The 12,094-nt window shown below is 39.9% G+C and overlaps 1 protein-coding gene across 4 annotated transcripts; it reads left to right on the top strand.

Annotated features, from left to right (window-relative positions):
* Nucleotides 1–9,268: 9,268 nt before the first annotated feature.
* LOC108601850 (zinc transporter ZIP1) lies at nucleotides 9,269–11,642 on the top strand. Of its 4 annotated transcripts, none has more exons than XM_017989799.1 (3): nucleotides 9,269–10,550; nucleotides 10,877–11,003; nucleotides 11,357–11,431. In XM_017989799.1, coding segments are annotated over exons 1-3 (855 nt in total). In that variant the 5' UTR covers nucleotides 9,269–9,823; the 3' UTR covers nucleotides 11,358–11,431. The 4 variants fall into 4 exon arrangements, with proteins under 4 accessions (XP_017845288.1, XP_017845286.1, XP_017845287.1 ...); XM_017989798.1 differs by having other exon boundaries at nucleotides 9,278–10,550; nucleotides 11,377–11,467; XM_017989797.1 differs by having other exon boundaries at nucleotides 9,273–11,003.
* The last annotated feature ends 452 nt before the right edge of the window (nucleotides 11,643–12,094 follow it).

Here is a 12,094-nt window from a genome sequence, read left to right as displayed (position 1 = left end):
TTCGCTTAGCGAAACGAAAACGGCTAAGGTGGCCAAGGTCTATATCACTTTTGATGGCTTCACACGCGTTTACTTTAACGAACTGGATATTATTTAGCGCTATATGATTTCTGCGAAGTACTTGCGCGTTGGTGTAAATTATTTTATTTTAAAATTTTGGCTAAGTTTCTGGTTTATTCGCAATTACGCAGTTGCGCAACGCGACTCACTTGTTTCTAACTCCTAATTAGGATACTGATCTGTCCACCTAATAACTTACGTTACTTTCTTCTAGGCAAGAGCTTTTTCTTTCGCTGGCTCCGGCCTAGCAACAGACAAAGGAACCGCCTGCTTGGCGCCAAAGTAAAGCGCATCTTCGAAAAATTTCGCGTGCTCTCCTTGTCGGGGTCACTGCACGCGAACCTTTCTGTTAAATGCAGTTCGTGCGCGAGTGACGGATAGAACAAAGCTCATCGATCTGCAAGCTTAAAAGCTCATCTCTTTATAAGCTTGAAAGCTTTTATATATTTACATTTCCATGCATTTTTTTATTTGTTTGTGACAGCGCACTACAATTGGTTATCATTCTAAAGGGCGTAATCGAAGTACACCGTTTTTGTGATGCTACCATTGAAGCTTACGGTGGATGCATATATGCCCTATCGATGGACAATTGAACGGACAGCCCATCTGTTGTGCTCCAAATTGAGGGCACTTACAGTTCCCAAGCTTCAACTGTCTGCTGCTACCTGAGCTATCTGAGCTCATTCGAGAAGTACCGCAAATGAATATCTCTGCCGTCGTCTTATCTTGGATTCGTGAAGAGCCTTCTCGTTTTCAAACATTTACAGTGAACCGCATCTCGTTAGTTCAAGATCTAACAACAGGCATGGAATGGCGTTATGTACCTACAGCATACAATCCTGCTGACATCCTAGAGTATTACTTCCGAGCGAACTCATCGACTCAACTTTATGGACGCATGCTCCCGAATTCCTGATTCAGGAGCTAATCGCATGGCTTTCATCGTGTCTGCCACCCCAGACGCTTCCAGAGCTTCGGCAAAGAGCTCTCATTGCCGACACCCAATGTGTTGATGTCAGTCAAAGATGCAAACTTGTGAACTCATTTAAAAACCTTAGGCGTGTCTTTGGCCTACATACACAAGTTTAAAAATCACACAGTAGATTGCATTGACAAGGGCACTCAATTGCTATTGCGTTGTATTCAAATGGCCCATCTATTGGAGGTCGTAAGACGGCTGCCAGCGGTACAAACAAATGCATCTTGTGCTTTCGAGCAAAACCGGTTGTATCAGAGACCATCATGGCACATCTTCCTCGAGATCGTGTTATTGGATCCCATCCATTCGCTGTCACCGGAGTGGACTATTATGGACCATTTTATCACAAGAGTGAAGTTCGAAACAAAGGTCCTATAAAATACTACATCTCCATCTATATTTGCTTCGCTACAAAGGCAGTTCATCTTGAACTTGTTTCAGATTTAACAACGCCAGCATTTCTCAATGCTTTTTAACGATTCATCTTAACTAGATGTAAGCCTGCTTGCATGTGGTCGGACAATGCTACCAACTTCGTGGGAGCCAAGAATGAACTAACTAACTAGCTAAACTCAAGCCGCTTTTCCTCAGCGAAAGCTATATCAACTCGGTCCGCAAATTCTGCCTCTTAAATGACATCGAATGGAAATTAATGTAAAACGCGAAAAGACGCTAAGTGCGATGAAAACGCACTAAATATTTAATTTAGTTTACTGATTATTAATTAATTAATAATTATAAATAAATAAAATATCAAAAAAACTAAAAAAGATGAATCATAACGACATTCGTAAGCAAAGACAGCGCGAGCAACACGAACGCCGGCTTTCGCTTGAGCGAAACAACGCGTACTCCTTTCGTGGCCGAGCAACTCAAAATACTGCTGATGCAGTACTTTTCGAACGGTCAATTACCTCTGACCTAAAATTCGACCACTTGCACTTAACAAGTGATCGAGCTCGTTCTTGCTCTCCACCTCTACCGTCTCAGAGCACCGAGTGCATTGAGCAAACACCGAACAACAAAAGCTGGCATGCAATGGGCCGAGCGACATGCTCTCCACTAGGTGATAGCACATTACAGTCTCTTCTGACTAACCGCCCGCCAAGGCCATCGTTGGCAAACACTACTCCCATATGTGTCATCGGCGGCAAAGAAAAGCCCCGTATTAGTCAACAAATCAAAACAAAAGCACCAAAACCAACTCCTCGATAAGAACGCAAACGATGCCCCGCTCGTGCAGGACTGGAATGGATCGCTGCATTCAAATTAAACGAAAGTGAAGCCCCTAGATGCCAAGAGCGAAAATACCCGCAGCAATAATGAACAGCACTTCAAGCGAAAAACTAACACACCAAATAGATTTCAAATTTCCTAGCAGACACTCAGATGACTGCAAGCCGCAGATAGGCGTTAAAAAGAAGCCAAAGCACTCCGTATATATACGGAAAGAAAAAGTTCCAATGCCCTTTGGACAAAAATTATTGACTCATTGGACCAAGACAACTCCACATTAATTTCTGTACGGGTAATATTCGTGAAACAAAAGTTCAACGAAGTCGGAAGACAGGCTTTAGAATATTATCCAAGCATCTAAACGACACTATAATGAATTTTTATACGTAATCAATTAAAAAGCAGTAAGGGCTTACAAGTGGTCTTAAAGGGCATAGAATTAGATGTAACACCTGCAGAAACAACACAGGCTCTACATGATAAAGGCTTTAACGCCAAAACAGTCTTCAACATCTTAAACAAGGATAAGAAGCCTCAACCGTTCTTCAAGGTAGAGCTGGAGCCAGACAACAATACTCTTAAAAAAAACGAAGTGCATATAGATACAAACTTCAGTTTCTACTGCATCGTAGAATTACTGTAGAAGAACCACATAAACGCATAGCCCCTGTACAATGTAATGAATTGTCCGAATTAAATGGCCCATTACTGCACACCTCCGCGCGGTGTGCGTAGTTTGTGGACAGCTTCACGCCTCCGCACACTGCCTAGCAAGCAAAGACGACTCTAGTACCTACCAAAAGGTGCAGCAACTGCGGTGGTAATCACATAGCTAACTACAGAGGTTGCCCAATAAATAAGGAGTTAAAAAGTCGAAAGTCGAAAGTCCACCAGCGAGTCACCACGCCGCGCTCCGCACATGTACGGCTTCATCTAAATCACCCCCAGACGTCTTCTTCTCGTCGGCAATCAGATCGGTGCTTGACTCCGGATCCTCAACAAGGAAAATGTGACATTTGCAAGTGCTTTAAAATCAGGATTGGAGCCCTCTGCGCCAAAATAACCATTGCACAAACCAAAGCACTAAACTCATGAATAAAATGGCAAACCATTACCCTCAAGCCTATGGACAAGAAGAAACTTGAGGCATGTTTCCCTAGTCTAACAACAAAGCTTTATGGAGTTCATGTCCATCATGCGGACATCTATGCAAGATTTAATGCGTAATCAAAATCTCTTTATACAAAGTTAGTAATCTCACACCAGCCAAATAATAAGTAGGCTCCTCTACGTATAATCCACTGTGGAATGCTAATGGCTTTCACACATAAACTTGAGTTATCTCAATTCCTGCTCGACAAACAACATGACTGTCATTGCTATTGTCAGAAACAACCATCTGACCAACAAATAATATGTTAATTAAGAGGCTACACATCTATTGCAACAAACCATCCCGATGGTAAGGCATACGATGGGACTGGTACCCTGATTAGAAACCGTATTAAGCAACACTGCTACAAGGAGCCCGCAGAAAATTATTTACAAGCCACAACAATAAGAATAAAACTGGATAGTGGCAAAACAACTTACTCTAGCCGCAGTATCATTCCCCTCCTCGTTTCACCATAAATGAAGGAGAGTTCATGCAGTTCTTCGACTCATTAGGAGACCATTCATAGCAGCAGGAGACTACAATGCAAAGCACACCCACTGGGGATCTCGCCTTGTGACACCAAAAGGAAAGCAGTTCTATAATGCAATTATAAAAGCCAGCAACAAACTCGATCACGTTCCGCCCGGTAGACCAGACATACTGGCCAACAGACGCAAATAAACTGCCTGACTTAATAGACCTCGCAATTACCAAAAATATACCTCGAACTTGATCAATGCCGAAAGTCTCTCAGATCTCTCAACTGACCACTCACCCGTCCTAATTTATTACTCAGTCATCAGTAACTGATATCAAACCGCTTAGATTGACTTCACACAAAACCAAATGGATCGATTGACTTATATATATATAAGCTCACACATTACGCTAAATCCTGTACTCAACGTTAATCATGATATCGAAAGCCTTATCAAAACACTAGAGTCCCATTTTGTCACCGCAGCCGCAAAACGCACAAGTGCCTTACACTCAAAAGAAGACAAAATCAGACAAATCTGAGCAACTCGTTACTAGAAAAGCGACGCTTAGACGAGAATGCAGTCTCTCAGGATCGCCATATCACGTCAAAGGCTTAAATGACGCCACCGCAAAGCTACAAAGCGTTAAAAACAACAAGAAGCAAATAGTCAACATCACTACATCCGGCAACTATCATCCTCTCTACGAAAAACTCACTGTGGAAACTCATCCAACTCTATGCCCACCAACAGAAATGTGATGCCTATAAGAAACAACTAGGCGGCTGGACCCGCAGTGATGAAGACAGAGCCAAAACACATTTGCAGGACACCTTAAAAATGTGTTTCAGCCAAATCCTGCCACGAATTCATTCACAATACCAACATTAACAAGTGACTCTCAGCTTCAACAAGAGCCAATGGAATTTCGCCCAAACGAAATCGCACACATCATCAAAAACCAGTTGAACCCAGGCTTCGACCAAAAAACGCCAAAAATGTGATTATTGAGCTCCCATGTTGTGCAGTTTGCACCCTCGCGCAACTCTTCAATGCCATCACCAAGCTTGGTTACTTCCCAGAGAGATGGAAAAAGTCAATAATAATAATGATACCAAAGCCAGGCAAGGATCACACAAATCCATCGTCATACAGACCCATAAGCCTACTATCATGCCTTTCAAAACTCTGAAAAATGCTTGCTGACTCGGATAAATTCATCACATCAATTTAGGTTTCGTGAAAAACACGGCTCTATCGAGCAAGTTAATCGCATAACATCAAAAATAAGAAGCGCATTCGGAAAGCGAGAATATTGCACTGCAATATTCTTAGATGTGTCCCAAGCATTCGATAGAGTCTGGCTAGAAGGACTAACGCATAAGATCAGAACGACGCTTCCTAATAATAACACACAAATTATTAAGAGTCGTAATTATTATGAGCAGGAAATTTGCATGAGATGCAGATTCTGGCTATTGGGTCTTGAACCCCCTAACGAACCCCCTAAAATGGGTGAGCAGAGCTGGAGTCCCACAAGGCAGCGTACTTGAACCAACACTATATGTCCTTTACACAGCAGATATTCCAACAAGAAGACGACTAACAACATCCACCTTTGCTGGACGATACAGATTTCTCAGCCGTCGAGTGCCCTATGCAAAGCAGCAGCGCAAGCTGGCTCTCATATGGCGAAGGGGAAAATGGTTCGCTGACTGGCGAAAAAAGTAAGACGAACAAAAAAGCAACATGTTACGTTTACCCTAAACAGGCAAATTGTCCACCGCTCACACAACAATTCCGCACTCCCGCAAGCAAACGCAGTGACGTATCTTGGAGTAACCTCGACAGAAGACTCACATGGCGTAGGCATCGAAGCCAAGCGAACGCAACTAAACTAAAAGCCAATAGCCTCCACGCTCGGTCCTCTCTCAGCCTTGAATATAAGGTCTTGCTTTACAATTCCGTACTTAAACCCATCTGGACATATGGCTCCCAACTATGGGGGAACGCCAGCAATAGCAATATTGATATTGTCCAGAGAGTTCAGTCAAAAATCCTTAGAACTATCACCGGGCACCGTGGTACGTTCGAAAACGAAAACATAACAGAAAGATCTAAATATTCAACCAGTCAGAGATTTAATAGCTGAACACAAGGTAAAATACTACAGCAAGCTTTTTTCCCCTCGCGCGAGGGCTAACAAGTCTGTGCAGCTGCTCCCGTCTGCGTCGTAACGACCTACCAACCAGCGATAGAATAGAACGTGCAATCCAAAACAGTTTAGAGAAACGTTAGATAATTTAGTTATGAAGATTTGAATACTTATGTTAAGTCATCATTTAAGAAGAAGATTCATGAAAAACAGCACAAGTTTATAAAAGAATTAAAAAGCCGCCTTTTCCTCAGCGAAAGCTATATCAACTCGGTCCGCAAATTCTGCCTCTTAAATGACATCGAATGGAAATTAATTCCACCTTGTTCTCCGCACTATGACGGACTCTGGCAAGCAGCAGTGAAATCAGCGAAATATCATTTCTACTGAAAAGTTGGACCTTCAATTCTGCCGCTTGATGATCTTCGCATACGCATCTACCACATTAGCGCAATAATTAACTCCTGACCTCTTTTTCCAGTTTCAGAGCACCCCGCAGATCTAGACGTCTTGACCCCTGCGCATTTTGGGCACTGTACCGCTGACACTGTTTCCTGAGCATCAGGCACCTCGCCTAACGTGAACCACCACAACCAATGGCAACGCATGTCCTACTACCAGCAAATATTTTGGAGACGCAGGCGTGAAGAGTAAATGACACTGCGTCAGCAGCGTTTCAAATGGCGAGCGCCTAAGCCGGATATCAAAGGATATAAGAAAGGATGAAAACTTACCACCCCTCAGAGGCCACTGGCTCGCGTCAGGGAGCTAATCGCTGGCTCTGATGGCATTTCTCGTGTTGCTAAGCTCAAGACGTCAGCTGGCATCATCCGACGACCAGTACAGAAGCTATGTGTGCTTCCGAAGCAGGATGTTGTTTTAAAACCCGTGTCTTCCATCGGGGGGAATATGTTTGGCCATGAAAGACCAATGAATAAAGCGTCTCATCTACCTTTTTCACATTAACTTAGCGCTTAAGAAGCTCTCGCGCTCTCTTGATTGTGCGTGCATTATGCACTACGCTAATAATCTCGCGCTCTCTTCTTTGTGCGTGCTCACTAAGTTCACTCTCTATGCAATTGCCTTCTCCACATCTGCACTTGACACTTTCGTTTGATCTTTGTAAGTTCTATTTCGTCGCTCTCGAAAGCCGGTCTCTCTGTCGCTTACTATTCGCATAGTTAATAAATATCGCTTAGAGTTAAACGACCGTTCAGATATTTCTCTTATTCTTGCTTACTATTCGCATAGGTAATCACCGCTAAGAATTAGAAGTACGGCCATGCCTAAAATTCTCTTACAAATTGATAACTAAATACATCTATATTACTTGTAACTTAAATTGAACTAATTTTCCTGCGTCAAAAAATAGCTATTGAAAAGGCTCATTAGCACAACATCTCTGTATATTCAATTATATTTAATTTTTAATAAACTAATGAACTACAATAACAAACATAGTTGAGCTGGAGACTTTTAGGCCATTTTAATTTTAATCTTATAATTTTTTATTAAATTTCTTTCATCTTAGGGGTTAGGTAAACTCGTTTCTCCTACCGATATCATACGCGCTTGCCAATGGTTTCTTACAATTAGAAACTTTGAACTGCGTGCGTGTGTTCAATATGTGAATTGTCCAAGCTTGCTAATTGAAACTGCACAAATCAGAAAAACGTTGAGTACGACATCAACAGTTTTGATTCAACACTAAACAGCCAACGTGTCACAGCTCGTTTTCGCTGTAGCGTCAGCAGCGACGCCGCCGCCTGCGTCGGCTGCGACGCTTGTATGGCGCATCAACAAGTGCACCCCGCTGAATTGAAATGTAAACATTTATCCGATCGTTTTTAAATTTTCGACATCGGTCAAAAACATGTCAAAGCTTTTGTGTTATTTGTTTTAGGGTTTTCCACATTTTTTTATGGGATTAAATCGTTTTTTATTTTATTTTCTATCGAGGGAGAAATAAATAAAAATGATTTGTCCTGTGTATACATACCAAGTTTGATTGCTCTAGCACTTATAGTTGCTGAGAAACAGTTGCTTAAACATTCAGACAGACGGACGGACGGATGGATAGACGGACATAGCTATATCGACTCAGCTTGTCTTTGCTGATCAAGAATATATATATTTTCCCTGTTACATACATTTACACAACTTCATAATACCCTTTTCCCTTTTTTATAAAAATGTTAAAGTGTATAAAAATATACACTAGTGGGCATAAATATTTTGACGAAACTAAGGTTGAGCAATTGAGCATTTGTTATTGACATATTGATATCAATGGAACGGTCTTCAAAATGCCTTTTGAATGATAAAAAATTTGTCTTAACCCATAAAGTAAGTACCCATTAAAAAATGATATCTTTTGCAAAATACAGGTTTTTGAAATTTTTTTCTAGACATTTTAAAAATATTGTGATGCAAAAAGTTGCCACTATCTATATTACAAAAAGTTTTTTCAAAAATCGTATTGCTTATATTTTTTATGATTTTTTAAAACTTATTATTATTAAGAATGAAAAATTAGTCACTTCTCATACAAAATAAAAATTTTCAAAAAATCAAAAAAAATATAAGCAATAAGATTTTTGAATAAACTTTTCTGCAGTCACTATTAATATTTTAAATATTTTTATTTAAAAAAAAACATTTTTTATGGGTGCTTAATAAGTTAAGACAAATTTTGTATCATTAAAAAGAAATTTTGAAGACCTTTCCATTGATACCAATATGTCAATAACAAAATACTCAATTGGTGATTACCTTCAACTTTAGTTTCGTCAAAATATTTCTGCCCACTAGTGTACTACATACATATGTATGTATGTATGTATATGTATGCAAACAATAGCTTTCGTTGAGAAAGAGCAACAGCATTTTAATTACACAAAATGGTCAAATATAAAGGCCAAGCCAATTCCAACTCTGAAAAATAGTGTTTATTGATATTTTAATAATAGAAATACATATGTCATATATACAATAACGATCTGACGAACACGTCATGCAAGTATTTAGTTTATCAATTTCCAAATCTACGAGGTATGTATATATGTATGTTAATGAGACTTGAGTACGACTAAACGCTGTTTATTAAAATCAAATTTATGTTCAACATATCGATATAAAATAAGAATTTAACACAAAAGAGTCAATATCAAAGAAAGAGAGAGAGAGAGAGAGAGAGAGACGTTAATACGTTAACTCGTATACGACTGCTTAGCATTACTTAATTTACCACTCACGTATCCACACCAACTTGCGACAGTTCTCTCTCACCAGACTGCGCCAAATGGGAGAGAAAAGCTTCAATATGGAACAAGTGGAAAGGTAGGTTGGTTAGCAGTAACTAATTTCAACAGCTCGTCTCCAAGTCACTCGACTAGTATCTGCCATCGACAGACAGTCTTTAACATCACTTTGCACATTAAAGTTGAACGCTCGGACTCAAAACAAAAAAAAAAAAAAAACAATCAATTAAAATATAAAAAGCTTATACATATACATATGAATTCTATTATATAACGAAGAATGATGCTGGTTCGGTGGACGGTGAATGGAGAAATAGGATCACCTCAATAAGAAAATTTACGTCAAGTTCCAATGTTATTGATGAAACTGAATTTAAATTAATATTTCGGTAGTAATTACCTTCAGTGAAAAGAGTAAAGGATCATATATAATGAAATAAGTTTTTAAATCCGCGGTACGAAAAAAAATCGAGTTTTACTAAAAAAAAAACCACAATGAATCAATCAGAAGTGAATAATTTGTTAAAATGCTTCCTGCAAAATAATGAGCCCGTTAGCCATTTAACAGCAGCACACGATGATGATGATGATCACGATCACGATGACAACATGACACTGATTACATCTAAGGCTGTAGCAATGCTGGTTCTTTGCTGCGCCAGCACTCTATGTGGCTCGATACCTTTTGTGTTGAACCGTTGCTACAGCTGGACGGACAACCACACAAGCGCTCGTTCCGCGACAGTTGTTAATTGCCTGTTATACTTTGGTGGAGGTGTGCTACTCGCCACCACCTTTTTACACCTGTTGCCTGAAGTGCACGACGTGGTGGAGGAACTACAACACTGCGAAATCATTGGCGAGCTAAGCTTTCAGCTAGCCAACCTGCTTATGTGCTGTGGTTTTTTTCTCATGTACTTTATAGAGGAGGCCATGCATGCGTATGTACACAGGCATCATCGTGATGAAACTAGCGTCGCTTTTGAACGTGGGCATAGTGTACGCAACAGCCATCTGATGCAGACAGCTACACCTTTACCCACCTCATCTGGCCTAGCAAGCAACTCAACAATCTCAGTGCAAAATTTAATGTCAGGCGATTTGGAGCAACAGAAGTACGGTGCAGTACATCATCATGAGCAGCAGCTGCGGCCTCACCCATATAACCACAGTCACGGTCACACGCATTCTCATGGACACAATCAAGGGATGAACTCAACAGGTTCGACCGATATGTTTGCCTCCTCATTGAGAGGTCTCTTCATTGTGCTTGCCCTCTCACTCCATGAGCTTTTTGAGGGCATTGCAATCGGCTTAGAAGGTTCTGCCAATGCTGTTTGGTTTATGCTCAGCGCCGTATCAGCTCACAAACTAGTACTGGCCTTCTGCGTGGGAGTCGAGCTGATTGTAGCCCGTACCCGCTTTTTACTAGCCGTACTTTATGTCTTGACATTTGCAGTGGTCAGTCCACTGGGAATCGGTATTGGAATACTGATTAGTCATGGTCACACCGGAAGTATACCCAGCCTTGTATCTGCCTTATTGCAGGGCCTTGCCTGCGGGACATTGCTCTACGTGGTATTCTTCGAGATATTATCGAAAACCCGTTCTGGCTTACGGGCTTATCTCGCTCTTTTTGTCGGATTTCTGATAATGTTTGGGTTGCAGCAACTTGGTAAGTAAAACGAGTATAGAATAGGCTTTCTAGGCAATTAAAGGCATGTCAATATCGATCCCTTATTGCGAAATTGTCGTATGATACGATATTTTTGTCACAAGAGGAATAAGATTTATTTTTCAGATTTTACCCATATTGTTTTTGTTAATTTGACATGGTTGTACTTTGTTGTCATGCTTTGCGGTTTTAATTGTTGGATTTTTTTTGTAAACAAACAGAAAGTTATTTGTAAAATGTCTATATGGTGAATGAGAAATTCTGAAGTACCCAAATAAGTTACCCGTAATAATTATATTTATTAATAGTGTAAAATGTGTTGTTTGTTTTTTTGTCCTTTGAATTTTAACTAGATATTCTTGTCCAATGACAGGTGCAAATGATGGACACGTACATAGCCATGATAGATGCTCTCCATCCGAACATAATTTACATAGAAGTGCGGCTGATAACTTGGGAGATTCTCACAAATATGAGCAGCAGCTACAACTGTTACGCCAAGTAACTCAAAAGCTTTTGGAGACACATCATTCAAAACATAAATGATTCTAAATGAAAGTCTGTGCGCCAGTGGGCTGTATTTAAATAAACATAAATGTGCGTTTTTATCTATCTATCTATCAAGTTCGCAATAGATATATAAATTAATATGTACATCAAATAATAAATTAGTTTTAAATGTTGGCATAAGGTTTAAACTACGTATTACAAATTATTTACATTGTTATGCAATACTTTACTAAATATGATAAAACTTACTGTATTAATCAAGTTTGCTTTTTTTAAAAAATGTATTTTTAAAAACAATTTAAAAGGGAATCATGAAGTTGTGTAAATGTATGTAACAGGGAGAAGGATGCGTGGCAACCATGTCCGTCCGTCAAAAAGTATGAGCCACCGAATCTCACCAACTATGTATAATGTACATATGTAAGTAAAGGAATGTATTTACAATGATAATGTTACGAATATTACTAAGCATACACTATGTGTTAATATGTAAACATCCACACACACAATCGAAATTATGGCTGCTGCCAGCCTACACCTATTTTTACGGTCCAAGTGGACACCCAAATAACAGAGCGAAG

Source organism: Drosophila busckii, chromosome 2R, assembly GCF_011750605.1.
Source record: "Drosophila busckii strain San Diego stock center, stock number 13000-0081.31 chromosome 2R, ASM1175060v1, whole genome shotgun sequence".
NCBI lineage: Eukaryota > Metazoa > Arthropoda > Insecta > Diptera > Drosophilidae > Drosophila > Drosophila busckii.
This window is presented reverse-complemented; position numbering and strand designations above follow the sequence as displayed.

Excerpts from the sequence above, each read along its gene's own strand:
- LOC108601850 (XM_017989796.1), top strand. The coding sequence starts at position 9,824 with ATGAATCAATCAGAAGTGAATAATTTGTTAAAATGCTTCCTGCAAAAT. Across the intron at positions 11,004-11,376 it reads GTTTGGGTTGCAGCAACTTG|GTGCAAATGATGGACACGTA; the intron begins GTAAGTAAAACG and ends GTCCAATGACAG.